This window comes from Epinephelus fuscoguttatus, linkage group LG14 (assembly GCF_011397635.1).
Source record: "Epinephelus fuscoguttatus linkage group LG14, E.fuscoguttatus.final_Chr_v1".
Classification (NCBI taxonomy): Eukaryota; Metazoa; Chordata; class Actinopteri; order Perciformes; family Serranidae; genus Epinephelus; species Epinephelus fuscoguttatus.
In genome coordinates, this window is record NC_064765.1 from 18,108,180 (window position 1) to 18,125,841 (window position 17,662).

At 41.8% G+C, this 17,662-nt stretch overlaps 1 protein-coding gene across 3 annotated transcripts in view; it reads right to left on the reverse strand.

Annotated features, from left to right (window-relative positions):
• The window catches only part of rps6ka1 (ribosomal protein S6 kinase a, polypeptide 1), a 91,320-nt gene that overhangs the window by 50,653 nt on the left and 23,005 nt on the right, over positions 1-17,662 (reverse strand). For all 3 annotated transcript variants that reach the window (XM_049595403.1, XM_049595402.1, XM_049595405.1), the window contains exon 2: positions 17,292-17,336. In XM_049595403.1, coding sequence (XP_049451360.1) covers positions 17,292-17,336 — 45 coding nt within the window. The remainder of the gene's footprint in view (positions 1-17,291; positions 17,337-17,662) is intronic.

Consider the following 17,662-nt stretch of genomic DNA (forward strand, 5'->3'; position numbering starts at 1 on the left):
CAATGGAATGTGAGCTCCGTCAAGCTCCAAGCGTGTCCAGACCTTGTTAATACAGGCCTCTGCTCACTGGGGATCACAGCCAAGCAGATGCCGGCATATAATGCATTGCTCTCCTGGCAAGATTTCACACTCTTTTGCAAGATGGTGGTCAGGTTTTCTAAGAAGTGTTTGACACTTTCCAACTCTGAAAATGTTTGATGATGCTGTGAAGAGCAGGAAAACGCATCTTAGTGCAGGATTAAGCTCGAAGTACAGCTCAGCAGCTGTCATCTGTGCCAATCCTCATTCCTTCCATTAACTTTTATTGTATTTATTTAACCTTTAATAAGACTGTGAAGGTCCTCTAGGCATGCGTGCCCTTTTACAGCAATATCCTGTTGCACGGTCATCCGGTTATGCACATTCACACCTTAGTGCTGCCTTGTGCAGACCAAAATCTTTTATTCATGATCACCTATTGGTCAACTATAATGACACGAGTTTAAGTGGCTCGCATGTGTATATGTCAAGGATTTGAGGAAGGAGGAGGCAAAAGGGGGAAAAGAAAAGGAGACGTCAGTGTAGCATAGAAATAGATGAAGTCAAATTTGCAGACCAAATATTTTAACTCCGGGCTCAAATCCAGATATACTGAAGTAAACTGAACCAGGATCACAGGTTTGATGATATCATCATAGTATTTGCAAATAATTCTTGGCATTCACTGGAACTTGGCAAACAGGAGCAGCAGATGGTTGAGGAGTAGTACCATATTCACATCGTGTCAGGTTATTTATTACACACAAGAAAACGGATGTATGTGTTCCATTTTGTAATCTACCTGGCACTCCATGAACATGTAGGCTGACAAAATCACTAAGATTTCATGTAGCACAAGATCCTGGTGTGAATTATAGCTTCAGCAGGAGCTCAGGGGAAGAAAAAAAAATAAATCACACACCTCCAAAGCAAAGCTGCCCCGTGCACACACGTGTCTTCACATAAATCATACCATTAGTCAACAAAACCCAAAGGTGCAAGGAAGTGGAGCAGTTTAAAAATGATAGGATGCATCTCATCAAGAGGTAAAATGCAAACAGCCCTTGCAGGGATGCGAGCCAAGAGAAAAGGAGACAGCCAAGACAGGAAGAGAGGAATAGAGGAAGAGACGAGCAACTCAAAAGGTACAAAAGAAACAAGTCTGCTTTTCTTTCTGCCCTTGGGCCATCGGAGGAGAGTTGGGTGAATTTACCAGATTGAAAGCCCTCAAGGGGCAATACTTGCAGCGTGCCAACTAAGGAGAGTGCTTCCCCATAAGGAGGAAAGATGTGAGTGGACAAACAGGAAGTAAACACCACATGGGGAGACCTCCCTGGCTGTGAGAAGACATTTTGAGGAATATGCTTGTTGGCTTTCTGGCTGAGAGTTAGAGAAGATTGAAATCACAAATATGAAAACACAGCTAGCCTAGCAGACAGTTTCAGCTTAGTTTCACATAAAAACTGGACATAGTGAGAAACAGCTAGCCTGGCTCTGTCCAAAGCTAACACAATCTGCCTTCTAGCACCCAACCAGCTCATTAATTAAAGGAGTGTGTTTTTTTTTTTAACTTGAACCCTATTATCCCACATTTTTGTGTCAAAGTGACTAATGAAGTCAACAATTTGGAAACTGGTCCAGTATTGTGCGAGAGGGTTGCAGCCAGCAGTGGCTGTAATGTAACCACTCAGGGCATTTGTACACCACCAATATACATCAATTATAAGTCGCTGTTTCAGTGACAGGCTCAGTGTCTGACAACATTATGGAAAGTATCCCTACTGAAATAGACCTATTTGTCAAATAGTAGGATCCAACAGCCTTGAAATCACCATTGCTTAATCCACCAGATTCCAAACCAGAGTTGACAATTGTTGGAGCAGTGGAAAGATGATCAAGATTGCTTTTGTGAGTTTTAATTTGTTTCTGTCATCTATGAATGAAGTGTGTTTAACAGTGACAAAATTACCATTTAAAGGTGCTCTTAAAATATCACATTCACAAGAATGAGACAGACAGGGTAACAGTGACCTTGACCTTTGACCACCAAAAACTAGTTCGTTCATCGTTGAGTTCAAGTGACAATTCATGCCAAATTTGAAGAAATTCCCTCAAGCCTTTCTTGAGATATTGCGTTCAAGACAATGAGACAGACAAGATCAAAGCAACCTTGATCTTTGACCCTTGACCACGAAAATCTAATCAGTTCACCCTCGAGTCCAAGTGAACTTTTGTGCCAATTTGAAGACATTCGTTCAAGACATTCTTTAGATATCATATTCACGAGAATGAGACAGACAAGGTCATGGCGACCTTGATCTTTGACCACCAAAAAGTAGTTAGCTCATTGTTGAGTCCCAGTAAACGTTTGTCAAATTTAAAGAAATTTCCTCAAGCTGTTTTTGAAATATCCCGTTAATGAGAATGAGATCAATGAAAGGTCATGGAACCTTGACCTTTGACTCATGACCACCAAAAACTAATCAGTTCAAGTCCAAGTAAACCTTTGTGCCAAATTTGAAGAAATTCCCTTTAGGCGTTCTTGAGACATCGCGTTTACGACAATGAGGCAGACAAGTTCACAGTGACCATGACCTTTGACATATGACCACCAAAACTAAGCAGCTCATCATTGAACAAAACTAGACATTTGTGTCAAATTTGAAGAAATTTCCATGAGGCGTGATACCACATTCATGAGGATGGGATGGATGGACGGACGGACAACCCAAAAACAAGTTGTGGCTTTACGAAGGGCTAGACAGGCTGTCCATTTGTCCCTGTTTCCAGACTTATGCTCAGCTAAGATAAGTGTCTGCTGGCTGTATATTTAGTGTACAGATAAAACTGTGACATTAATCTTCACAATTGGAAAGGGACTCTTTTTCTTCTCTCTGTTATCTCCCTTTACTTGTCTTTTTTCCCAGCTTTTCAACACACCAGTTTGTCTAATGTTGTCTCGGACTTCTCTGACAGCCATCAGCCATTAACTGTGTTAATTATGGTCATTACCAGTAATGTAGCAACCACAACTACTCAAAGAGGCAGGGAGGTCTACTCGTTTGTTGCTCACATACATTCAAGCATAATGCACACGAGTAAGAACTGGATGTTCCTGCAGCAGCTGCCACAGCAGTGATGTGTGCACTGCAGGGTAAACTCCTAATCAATGTGACTTCCGAAGCATCGTATCTGAGTTCATCTTAAAATAGGACGGATGATCACATGTGCCAAATGACCATGACACACAATGAACCCTCAACAAGAGGTCCAGGACACACAACTGCAGCAAAGAGATTGTAGAACAGTGTGTTAAGATTATATACAGAAGAGGATCTGCATGACTTAACTCCATCCAGGATTTCAAGATCACACACACAGACTGATAATACAATGTTTTACCTCTGTGGAGTATTTACGTGTGTCTATCTAGTGAGTGTCTGTGAGCAGGGGGAGGGCGGGAGGTGAGTAATGCCACATGAATCAAGTGTGAGGCCAGGTTTGTAAAAGAAAGCAATAGCAGTTGCCATGCCTACAACATGCATGTGCACACAAAGAGGCTTACACAAACACACGCCACGAGGCTATGCAAGCCTGACTCGCCAGCCCTGCAGCGCTCTACGGTGGCTCAGAGGTCAAAAAGCTCATCATGTAAGCTGCAATCCCTGCCTACACACTCTCGCCACTGGTAAATATTTAATCAGTCCTGGAAACACTCAACACCGAGGCTGCGCTGGGCCCTCCTTACGGTTAACACACACATGAACAGACAAGATGCACTGCCATGTGGAAGCCTGTGGCCTGTCATCTGAGGCTATATACAGATCGGCTAGAGGTGTGTTGGATTCACAGAGAGCAACATGAGTGTTTGTGTGTGCATCTGCTTCACACACATCAATCCCAAGAGACCAGCGTGTGCGTGTGTGAAGTGCTAAGTTATTCTTCCACTTCTTCCTTTTAGGTTTCCTGCATGCCAAGACTTTCTTCAGTCTCAAAGATCTGAACTGTTTGGCTGTGTTTGTGTGCACGACTGCCTGACTGGAGGGAGAACCACAGTGTGCAGGGGCGGCCTACTGTTTCCTCTCCTCTCTACTCTTCTCTCTGTAGTCCTCTCCTGCAGTCTTCCTATGCCGTTTGCGCCTCCCTCTGTTCCCTCCCCTCTCCCGCTCTTGTCAATTCCCTCACTCCCATCTCCCGCTCTGCTGTGCCCCCTCGTCGCTCAGTCAGTAAAGCACAAATACCACCCGCTCAGCACCTAGCTGCAGTAAAAAGTCATTATCTACATTAGGGAGTACAGAAGATGTCACCGACACCAATGGAAAAGACATTAACTCGTTCTGCCTTCTGCCCTCGGGCCTGGTAGGTGGGAGTTCATGCTGTAGTGGGAATCACACCAACAGAAATAAGAAAGGCAAAAAGGCACACATACATAATAGAAGCAAAACTGCATACTATGGATATTATTAACAGCATAGTGTATTCTTTTTAACATTCAGTCAGTGTTGCATGTAAGAACATTCTAAGTGATATTCAACTCAAGAATTTTAAAGTGTGGAACCCTTTGTTTCTCACTGCGACAGCTGCAACAACTGCATGCAAGTCATTTTTTCTCATTCAAGCACTGCAGTAACTACTTGTTATACAGTAGTACATACTGCATGTGAGTCCATGCAGAGGTAGGTTTTATGGGGGAATATTGTTATTAGAGTGCAGGGTTTCCCACACATTCATTTATTTGTGGAGGTCTGCCACAAAACATCTGCCGCCACGTGCGGTTTTATATTTTTGGAGCTGGACCGTTCATTAGGAGAGCTGTTGGAATATATACCGTTGGGGTATTTAGTGAACCACAGTCTTGCAGTGCAGAGCATGCTCTAGGCACAGATGGAGCAGCAGAACATCAGTCACAGTGAAGCGACACCGTTCATTGCGCTGGATCTCAAAGTTTATACACAGATTATAATTCTGTGGGAAACACTGAAGTGGGTAAGGCCAATCTACATTTTGCTAACAGGTAAGTGTAAGTACAAAGTAAAAAGACTTTATTAGGTTCAGTGGTTTCACAGAGAAGCGTTTAACCCATTTTGACTATAAAAAAAATGACTTAAAAGATGAAAAATCAAAATTAGATCTAATGTTTGTGGCAAATAAGACTTCATAAATTCAAGGCTATTAATGACTTTTAAAGTCTAACATTTCTATAATTGAATTAAAGACATTTTAGGACTTTTTAAGGACCTGCAAACACCCTCATCACCAGATTGACTGACTTTACGAACACCAGTATGGCTTCCGCAAAAACAACTCTCCATATATGGTGCTTTTATAATTGGTAGATAGGGTCCATACTGCCTTAGAAAAGAAAGAGTTTGCATGTGGTATGTTCTTGGATCTATCCAAAGCATTAGATGCTGTCAGCCATGACATATTACTTGCAAAAGTGCACAGATATAGATTTCATTGGTTTATCCTAAAATGGGTGGGGTACCGCAAGGGTCCACTTTCGGACCCCTACTGTTTCTAATCTATATAAATGATCTTGCAGCAGTGTCAAACACTATAATGCCAATATTATTTGCTGATGATACTAATTTAATTATTTCAAATAACAATTTGTCAGTACTTGATCAAGTTAACAGTTGCATTCTTGAATATTCAAAATGTTTTCAAACAAATACATTGACATTAAAAGTACAAAAGAAAATCTAATTTTTTGATATTTGCAGGAAGATTGAATTATAATTTGGAATTAGCAAAAATACATATAGATGGTGAAGAAATTTTGTTACATCAACAAGACTTATTGGTAATTTAATAGATGAGAATCTCACTTGGAAAGATCAAATCAATTCTGTTTGATTTATTAGAAAAATCGGTGTTACATTCATCTTAGTTTTTAACATTATATAAGAGTCTAATATTTCTATATCTTACTTACTGTAATATTGTCTGGGCACTTACCCTACGAAAACGTCATAAAATTTTCATGCTGCAAAAACATTTGGTAAATGTTAACTGTTTTTATTTAAAAATGCAATGTGCATAAATGTGAAAATGAACTATTGATTGATAATGAATAGAATCATCACTTGCAGCCCCACTCACTACAAGGTCCATTTAGTAGCTGTACTGAAGCTTTCAATCATATCTTCATCAGCAGCAGCAATTTGCCCAGCTACCATGAAATTGCAGATAAATTTTTCTGACTCTGATGACTTCAAAATTATGTATAACTTGTTGTACACAATCATGCATCATAAACAAGGCCATGTGAAGGACATCTTGTCCTTAAAAGTCTGAAACTTGATGAAAAAGTTAGATTAAATTCATTTCATGTAGACCTAAAAGGCAACAGTAAGAAGTGTGTAGTATTCTTTATTATGAAAACTTAGAGGAGGAAACAATATCAATACATCCAAAGAAACATTTCAAACCACCCCTGCAACATAAACCACTTCCATATCATCCATCCATACGCTCAGCCAGCTTGAAATAATGACAATATAGCCATTTACAGCCCAAACTAACAGTGAAGACGCTCTGCAGTTTTCTAGAGCCCGAGAATCATATTTTTGCCAAAACATTACTACACCGTTCCTGTCTTAATCCCCATGCACAACCATGCTGAGCCAAAATGTTAACCAGACACTGCGACATCCCACGTCACTACATCCAAGGACATTATTTCTCATTAACGTCTTGGTTTAGTCCACCACAATGGTTCTAGCAGCTGCCTTGTGTTCCCCCCCGGTGTTGTCATGTGTGTCCTCCATTCGCAGGAACACAGAAATCTGGAATTATCCAATTACAACCCCGCTCTTTCTTTTGTCGGGCTGGCTGTCAGCTACTTTGATGTGAAACCATGACAACCAATTCTCCTCACACAGCAGGAGTGTTACAAGTTCTTGAGGTCAGGCAATAATTTAATGTTGTACTAAAAGATGTAATAAAAAATAAAAATCTATCACCTGCAACAATCTGTGGTAATAAAGCTCGAGGCCTGAAGCTGGTTTGTCCTGACTGCTTCTTTATGGTCAATGTTAATCAAGCTAATTTAATATTTTCATGAAGACATCAACTCAGATTTATGATCCATGATTAGATGAAGTATGAACAGTAGGATATCATTTAAGCCCTTACTGTGACCCATCAAGTGGTAGCCAACTTTTGATTGCCATATTTCAAAACCACTTTCTCAATCAACTGTAAAGACCCACGGAAAGCAGTAATTGACACACTCCATTTGACACACGTTAATTGATGCTCCTACGGTGCGCTGCAGGCATCAGATTTGAAATTCATGTATCACAGAACCAGCAGTGTTTTGTGGAAAGGCTGGTTTTTAAATGGAGCCAGGGGCTACTTTGTATCCTTTAAAGATACTCCCATTGATTTTCTATACATTTCCATTTGAGTGGCCTTTAACATTGTATTAACTGTTGGGTGAATGCTGCTGCTTTGATCAATTGGTTGGCAATAAAGCCATTTTATGTGTGTCCACTTTTTATTTTTACTTCCAGGTGGGTGAAAGTCACATAAAGCACAGCTAATTATAATTCTATGCCATTTTAATTCATTGCTATTGTTATGTTTATGTAGCAAGTTAAGTTCTATGACCGGTACATTCATGACAGATGATACAAGGTGGGTCTGTTATACTCACGTAGCTACCAAGGGTCAGAACCTTGCTTTTATTTTTAAGTATCTGACGTCAAAGCAGAACAGTTAAGATACACAGTGGCAGGCTATGCTGGCAGTGGTTGCTGTTTTGGTTTAGCACTGCAGAATGACAACTTTATGAACTATTGTTCATGAAGTTTCGAGCTAAGCTAATGGAACTAATGTCAGCTGTTGTCCAAAAGCGCTGTGTGTTCTCGCTGCTCCTCTGCCTCACTCACTTTAGTCACTGGGTCCTCATTTGACGCTCACAATGCTTTTGGTGCCTGTTCGGCCATTTAAAACAGTTGGTGTGATTCAAATCGTGAGCATCAGATGGTTTCAGTGTTTGGGTCTTAAGTGCCAGGGTCCAGCATGGACTGTAACCCAAAGTTTAGACGGTGTAAGTTATTCACCTATTTGATTTCTGCATTTTTTAGTGCTAGGTTACAATAATAGATTTGTTCAATTCAGATTGATCTGAGTTTGAATGACCCGATAAATCGATTCATAAAATCCAAGATCAATCTTTTAGAATGTGCTTTTTCCCACAGATGTGTGAAGCTTTAACCCATGTTAATCTCGCTGGTAGTAAACGGTGTAGCCTTGAGAAGATCCAACGTTACCGCTTGCTGCTGCAGCAGCAATATTTCAGTCTGCTCTGTCTGCAGTCTCTCATCCACCACCGCTAATATGTTATAAACAAGCACAGAGGGCTATCCAGCTGATGGCAAATTGTTACTAACAAGCTGAAACAACAATAACTGTCAAAGGTTAAACTTAATTTGTCATGTATCTTAACGGTGGCAATGTGACCTGCAGGCAGTGACTCTCCTCAGCAGCAGAGGGAGGAGCAGAGAGGACAGCAGGACTGATACTGACTGATGTCTGTGTTCTTTATTCTTTCTAAACTTCACTCAGTACTGTGATGTCAGGAATATGATTTATTTTGTTGACATTTTAGGTTTGTTTCCAGTGAGATATTGAGCTTATAGTGTGACTGCACTGTTACTGCTCTAGAAACAACATTTAGTCATAGAATATTCAGTTCTGAATTTATTCTCTTTTACAATAATTCCTTGTAAATTTTACAGTATTAGCTCTCTGAGAATCTCTTTCACATTCTGGCAAAAATTGGTGCTGTAACTGAAATATCCCCAATCGAATTGATATTGAATCGAAATTGAATCGATTCAGGAAGTCAGCTCAATTAGAAAAAGGTGATGTCTGTGCACAGATCAGGATTTTGCAGCATTTTCAAAGTTTGATGACATTTGGGGCGCCGTTGCCAATATTCCCACACCACTGTCAATCAAAGCGCACCCACACAGTCCTGATGAAGTAGAGAAGCTGAGTTAATGAGGCTTAAATTTTAAGTAAACAACGACATAAGCAGTTTTCTCTTTCCCAAAAGTTTCTGGCGGTCTCTCTCTCTCACAAACACACAATGATTTCATTTAGACCAAGTGACTCAGCTTCACTAACAAAGTAAAACACAATTAGCAATGAGAGACTATTGTTACTTCATTTAGTGAGGCAGCCTGTTTGGTTGGGTAAATTACAACAAGACTGAATAAATTACCTCCTGCAAACCTCATCAGGTCTGCAATTTGTCAGCTCACATCAGAGCAGTTGTTGATCTGGAGGTGCAGCAAATAAGGAACCGCTGCTATCTGCCTCCTGACTTTTTTTCGCTGGCTTCTTCCTTTCATCGGCTCTACAGGTGTAAATGATGTGGTTTCTTGAAGGAGCAAACTGATGGGGGTTTGCAGAGGGCCATTTCAATCTCTCTTTTCTGAACAAACTCAGAAAATCCCAGTTCTGTTTGTTTAGGTTTCAGCTATCTGGTAATTTGCACTATTCTCTTGTGGGCTATTCTGTAATGCTGTCGATAAGTGATTGCTACTCTCATCAATTCTGGTGGAGGAAAATCAATAGGAAGTCTTTCCTGGGTGATTAACCAATTAAGCATTTAGTCTAAAAATAGAAATATCTTTTTTGTCTAACCAATGGACCAAAAGCCAGAGATATTCAACTTACAATTATATTTAAAAACAGAGAAAAGCAAATCTTCACACTGGAGAAGCTAAAACCTGAGAATTATTGTTGTTTTTCTTATTTGACAATCAAAATCAATGCCAATACAGCTGCCTTTTGTTCGCGCACCTGTAAAACAGTGTTGCCAACAGCAGGCAGATCTAACGAAACCACTGCAAGAAGTCCAAAATGGCTATCTGCCTGATTCCTGTCCTCATGTTGAGGTCACTTTTGCCAGCTAGGCTGACAAATTTTCACTTCCTCCCAACAGCAGTCCTGTGGTAAAAAGCTGAACTCTCACTCTTTTTCAAAACCACCTTCCTGCAGCACTTCTGTCTTGGAAACTGAGGCTGTCATATCCATTGTTTCAGCTTTCTGAACTAATTTTTCACCCAGGTACCCTCAAGGGCAATGAGGTTGATGTGATTTGCTGCTAGAAATAGGCCAATTTCTACACTTGTGCTGGAGCAGATCACTGGCTTATTGCCAGGGAGTAAATTGCTGGGTAATATCATCCCCCCCGCGATGAGACAGATCAGATGAGGACCCTATCAGGTGACTGTGCTCTGCCGTCTGATCGTTCCATCAAGACATCTCACTGGAGGCCATTTGCTGTTAACAGCTACTGTTCTATCACACCAGAATCCAAGTTATTTTTTCACGTTTTTATCTCTTTTAAACTGCACTGAGATGATGAGAGCTGGGGCAAAGCCAAACAGAGAAATGTGCAATAAAACCAGAGATGGTTGTTGGAGTCTTCTCACTTCTGATATTAATACTATCACTAGTGCTGAGAATTTACTAGAGTTGGATCAGTGTCTGGTTTTGCAGGTCCAGTCCGGAGTACGAGCTTAAACTGGTTTGATTTAATGCAAATCTGCTGAACCAGCATTTGTCATCCTGACAGGTTTCGGCAAATTAAAAAGCAGTCTACATCAGCATGACTGCATCACAGTGCTAAATCCAACTTGTGTTGCAGTAGTAGCTAATAAGCATTTATGACAGCGTGCTTAAAGGAGTCACTAGTGTCTGACAGGCCATGCACCGTTTACTGCTGAGCTGGCAACATGAAGGAGATGAAATTCAGTAGAGAGGGAAAGGGGAAGAGCGGCACATGTTGTGGTTGTTTACTAGAAAGTTCATGTGATTTCTGGGATGATGACGAAATATGGCAAAGATAGTTTCTCAAGAGAACGAAAAATGCGCTAATATGGCAAAATTTTGGATGTGAAGCCTTTGGAAGAGGTGTCCTAACAAGCTGACAAGGTTCGTCAATTTGAGCCGAACTTTTGTTGGATGCTCTGTTTCTATTTATTCCTGTTGCTCACTTTGAAAGCACTGCAATGGACGAGGAACGGCTGATTCATGAAGTTGAACCAAGGTGTTATCTATACAATGCCCTCTTATTTCACTACAAAAACCTAAATAAGATTGCTGCTGGCTGGAGGAAGATCACTAGAGAGCTGAAAGTTTCTGGTAAATAACCATCACTAATAATAACCTACTTGCTGTTGGGTATGTTTTCTGTCATTTCCAGTAAATATTACAATATAAAGGTATATTAGGTCTGAAAATTTTTAACACAAGCCAAACCCTACCCCCTTACTATATAATGACGAAAACTCTGTCTGTGTGTGTGTCTCTGTTCCACGTTTTTCTCCTCACTGACTTGGTCAATCCATGTGAAATTTGGCACAGTGGTAGAGGGTCATGGGAGGATGCAAATGAAGCAATATTACATAAATTGGCCAAAGGGGGGCGCTATAGCAACCGATTGCAAACTTTGAATGGGCATATCTCATGCCCCGTATGTCGTAGAGACATGAAACTTTGCACAGAGATGCCTCTCCCCATGAGGAACAAATTTGCCTCAAGAACCCATAACTTCCGGTTATATAGATTTTCCACCATTTTGAATTTTTTGAAAACCACTTGAAATCGATCTCTTCCTAGGAAGTTTGACCGATCTGCATGAAACTCGGTGAACATAATCTAGGGATCAATATCTAAAGTTCCCTCTTGGCAAAAGTTGGAAAACTTACTAAAACTGAGCTTCTATAAGGCAATGAATATTGCGGAGGGCGTGGCTCATTACATAAAGGTGTATAACATCTCAAGGGTTTCACTGATCGCCACGCAACTTTGTAGGCATATGACCACACATAATCTGAGGGGACCCCTCCATTATTGACCCCATCAAACAAAATGGGGGCGCTAGAGAGCTCATTTCTTATCTAGGCCTAACTGCCATATCGATTTTTACTAAACTTGGTAGATATGTAGAACAGGACGCCTCAAGGTGACTGGAGAAATTTAACTCTAATTGACAACTGGGTGGCGCTATAACAACAGAAAAATGCTTCAAAATGGCTAAAATGTGACCGATCGCTGTGGCTCCCCCTGTGAGCAGACAGACAGACAAAACAGACAGAGTCACTGGGTCAAAACCAAGCGAACAGTAGCCTGCCAGGGTGCCTTACCTACTGCTTCAGGTTAATGTCTCAGAAAAAGCATGGCGGGCACAAAAGCAGCACTGCTAGCTGAGTAATATGTTCCTGTGTGTTTTTACAGCATGCGAAGAGCCTTACAGAGAGACGGAGAGTGTGTGTGTCAGGACACAGAAGATGGCTCATTAGTGCTCTACATGTCTTCTCCAGGGGCAGAGGACTGACCTCTCCGCCCTCAATCCCACACACACACACACACACACACACACACTCACACACACTCACACACATACCTTATGCTAAGGACACTTTTCTGTTTATTCCAGGCTTGAACGTCAGTTCAGCCAGCAAGGACAGGCACTCTCTCCCTCTCAATTGTTACCTTTACCCCTCCCCCTCTCTCACCCACCCCCCGTTGCTCCCATTAGGTCTGCTGGAGCCAGGTAGCTCCCATGGCTAGAGTAGATAACAGCAGCCATTATCAGATTCCCAGCATTTAAACGGCAGCTCGGCATCGATCGCCATAGCGCCTAGTTGCAAGTGCCCTGTCTGCATGGTGCCAGAACAGTCTGGGGGCAAGCTCTACCCCCCGTCTATGACGACTGCAATCTGAGTGTGACGTAGTTTTTATACCAAGTTATTCTCACTGTATGCACATCAAAATCCATAATCATATCACACTACCTGGCGCCATCTATTCCTCTGTTTGTGAAACATTAACCACCACTCCTGTGGGATGACGGGCAGAAAATCCCTAAACCCACTTGATGGACATTCTAATGAACAAGATTGCATAACTGATCAGATTACTGAAATACTCCCCAATCAATTAGCACAACATGCCATTTACATAATTACAGCACTGCACAGGCCTGAACGATAATTAAATATAATCGACTTTTTGCAGAGTCGTACTGTGATGATACGATTAGGGAATGTACCAATCCAATACCCTGGATCTGTTTCCGCGCCAATACTGACCCTATTCTGGGGATCGGGTATCTGCCACAATGTGACCAATCCAGTTTGTTTTTTTGTTTTTTTTTCAGTGTACTTTTTCAGTCACATTTATTCTGTCATGGAAAGCTGCTAACTCTGTTAGAGACACAGTGATCTCACAGATCATGTTACCTTACAGAGATATGATTCCAGAGAACTCACAGGGAGGTTTTCAGGAAAACTGAGCACTGGAACTCAAACTGGTACACTGTGTCAGCAGATAGAGACTAAAGATATCAAAATCCGTATAGACAGACCAAGTTAATGATTCGGAGCAGGTTTCATTAAAGACATACTCTGCAGGATTTTCCTAAAACAATGTTAAGACTCATACAGAGGTAATTCCTCTCAGTCATCACTTATGACCCTCTACAAGTGTGCGACGCTATATTTTTCTGCAGAGACTCTGCCCTCTTTTCTTATGGTCTGGCTTTATTAAAAGGTAGCAATCAGGTGCCAGACCACAAGCCGCAGTCATTCAAGAGACACAGCACAGAAGACAATGCAAATATAGTGAGGTGCAACACCAAACCAGAGTGAATCTGGGGTTAGCCTTAGCTTTAACTTTCACCTTCGCTGGCGAGTGTGTTTACTGCGTGTTTTACCTTCAATACTGCATAGTATACCTTTAAAAACTAGAATTACCACCTCACAGTTGCATGCCTCCGTGAACCCCGTCAAGGTGCGCTTACAGTTAACATCCATGTCTGTGAAAACATGAATGCTTCACACACATCTTCACCCCGGCAGCACAGAAGATCTACACAATCAGCACAGCTTCAAGGTGGAAACCCAAGATTAGTGTCACCAGTTCAGCATCTGACCAAATGTCTCCCCTTCTGTTCCTGAGATATGACACCAAGTAAACTGTTTTTGCAGAACACTATGATGTCACAGTAAAGTTGACCTTTGATTTTTTGGATATATAATGTCATCACTTCATCATTTTATCTCAGCAGACATTGTGTGAAATTTTGTCAAAATTAGCGTATGAATTCTTATGGTCAAAAACGTGTTTTGTGAGGTGACAGTGACCTTGACCTTTGACCATCAAATTTTAATCAGTACATTCTTTTTTTTTTTTTTTTTTTTTTTAAAGATATTTTTTGGGCATTTTTAGCCTTTAATGGATAGAACAGACAAGTGTGAAAGGGGGAGAGAGGGGGGGAGTGACATGCAGCAAAGGGCCACAGGCTGGAGTCGAACCCGGGCCGCTGCGGCAACAGCCTTGTACATGGGGCGCCTGCTCTACCACTAAGCCACCAACGCCCCAATCAGTACATTCTTAAGTCTACGTCAACGTTTGTGCCAAATTTGAAACAAAAAAATCCCTCAAGCTGTTTTTGAGATATCGCATTCGCAGGAATGAGACAGATGAGGTCACAGTGATCGTGACCTTTGACTTGACCTTTGGATATAAAATTTCATCATTTTATCCTAGTAGACAATTGTGTGAAATTTTGTCATAATTAGCGCACATGGTCAAAAACATGTTTTGTAAAGTCACAGTGACCTTTGACCACAAATTTCTAATCAGTACATTCTTAAAGGGATAGTGCACCCAAAAATGAAAATTCAGCCATTATCTACTCACCCATATGCCGAGGGAGGCTCTGGTGAAGTTTTAGAGTCCTCACAACACTTCCAGGGATCCAAGGGGAGAGGAGGTAGCAACACAACTCCACCTAATGGAGGCTGACGGCGTCTCATTGTAGCCTGCAGCTCTAACTGCCTCTCTGTGCACTGCGCTCACACGAATTCTCTTGCGTGCAAGACCAGCGAAAGCACATGAACACACATGTCTCACAGTCTCGCGCAAGCGCGCACACGTGAGCGCGGTGCACAGAGAGGCAGTTAGAGCTACAGGTTACAATGAGGCTAAAAACAGAGCTTAAATGACATTTTTCCAAACAACTTTTTATGTTGGGGTTTCAGGACACTTGGATCACTACGGACGAGCAGTATGGAGATATTTTGTGGTTTCAATTATGTGTTTTTGGACGTTTGAATCTGGGGCACCGTAAGCCTGCCTTAAAGTCCATTCTCACTGAGGGCGAATATCCGCGTGGATTATTCTCGCAGAAAAATATAAAAGTTGATTTCATGGGTTCTTACGGAAGTTTGCACACCGGGGCGGAACTTTCGTGCGGTGAAAAAAGTTTCTGCCGAGACTCTGACAACCCGCGGAATTCGCCGGCGGAACTACACAGCTGGGCCAAAGAAACTGTTTGTTTATAGTCGCGCAGACCTTGGAACACAACAACGTGAAATTCTACATCGGGTCTGTACCGCACCTGTGTGTATGGTTTGAGCGCGGAAAGGTGCTGCGCGAATATTCCGCAAATCCGTCCCACATTTCCGTATCGTGGCAGTGAGAATGAACCTTTAAGTGGAGTTGTGTTGCTACACCCTCTCCCCTGGGATCCCTGGAAGTGTTGTGAGGACTCTAAAACTTCACCTGAGTCTCCCTTGGCATATAGGTGAGTAGATAATGGCTGAATATTCATTTTTGGGTGCACTATCCCTTTAAGTCCGGTTGGACGTTTGTGCCAAATTTGAAGAAATTCATGGGAATGGGATGGATGAATGGACAGACAGGCAACCCGAAAACATTAATACCTCTGGCCATGGCTGTTGCAGGTGCAGCGGCATAAAAAATGTTATGGAAGTTTTTTGTTTTTGACTATGTGATTTTGCATATTGGCACATCATTCATGTATCCATATTGATAAACAAGGATCTCAACAGGGGTTGGGTGAAATTAAACATACCCTGCAACAACAGAAATGTGTCAACTGGTAGAGATTTGGCAAAATGGATTCTACCACAGGAGTTATTCAATGCAGGGCTGAATTCTCGTGGGATCTCATAGACCCAGTTAACGAGATTTGGGAAAACATGGAATAAGAAAGTGAAGATGTGAATACAAATACCTGTAACACTTAAAATGATTGTTGTCAGAAACATTAAAGCTTCATTTTAAAAAGAATTTTAGTCTTTTTTTAACCCAAGTGTCTCATGTGAGGCTATTGTTTGTATAAAAGTTCCAAATAAAGGAAGAAAATAATAAAATGTGATAAAGTGTGGCATGTTTACGTTACAGAACAATTACTGCATTGTGATATACGTCTTTACCATGATATCAAAGTACATATTGTGACAGAAGATTTTGGCCTTATCTCTCTTCCCTAATCTTAACCATACTGCCCATTCTCCTAACAAGCTACGAAGCCTGTGTATTTTTTCCCCCTGCCATCAGACATTAGTGGCTTTGACCAGTGTGTGCTGACTCCTTTGACTGAAACCCCTCTTTCTCATCCCGCGCACTCAGCTCTCCCTCAGTCACAGCACATTGTTCCGAACTGAAAGAAAAGGCGACATAGCTCCTCTCTATCTCCCACGAGAGCTAGGACAGAAAAAAAAGAGGCCAAGCGAGAAGGAACATGGTCAGTACTGTAATAGTCTGCAGGAGGAAACTGGATCATGTTTCCAAGCAGGACAATGAAGCATAAAGGCCGGCCAAGAGGCAGGAAAGGGCTGACTCGTCGTTTCCCAGCGTGTTCATTTATGTACTTGCAAGCAAGCCTGTACTTGTCTGTGTATAATATGTTGACAGGACACATGAGGACATGCAGAATGTACGACACTACAGCCCCATGATATTGATGCAGACACATCACTATAACTGGACTGTCGCTCGATCAGCCTCACTCAGACGGTATTCAACACATTAAACTCCTGCCAGCTAATGGCCTCTGAGGCCTGTCAATGCAATTCCTAAATGAATAAATCAGTACACAGTCACAGATCTGCGTGGCCACGTGAGTCAGACCATGACAGCTTTCTTTTCCTGCCTTAGCAGAGCAGAGATGGCTCGAAATGAAGATTCACACAAGAATTTGCCCTTTGATGGAATTTCGCCTTCTGCTGCTCGCCTTCACAGAGAAGCACAAACAAAAGCCAAAGAATTCTATGCAGCGTGTCCAAGTCCTCACTCTAATTTATTGGATGTTAAGCTGCATGAATATTGAGTCACGTTTGTTTGTGTGTGTGTGTGTGTGTGTGTGTGTGTATTTCTTTGCATTTGTTTGTGTGTCGTTGCATTTGTGTGTGTGTTCCAGAGATGGCATGTACCTTGACAGCAGGCGTGACTCCATCCTCAGTGGTGCTCTGCCCGTTCTGTCAAGAAAGCAGATGTGAGAAACAGTCAGAGTGTGCGACAGGACATATCATGTGTGTGTGTGTGTGTGTGTGTGTGTGTGTGTACAGAAGGCAGACACAGAAAGAGAGGGAGAGAGATACAAGTGAATATTTGCAAGACTGTGTGGGTGGCAACAGTCCACTGTATCCAGCACTTTGCTCCTCCGCTGGCAAACCTAATAATCTAGGGCTGACACACAAATGCACATCGTTCATTCCTTCCCCAGACCCCAGCAGGTAAGTCTTACAGAAACGGGTAATCATTGTTATTTGTAAAACAATGGCTCAACATGAGCATACGACAG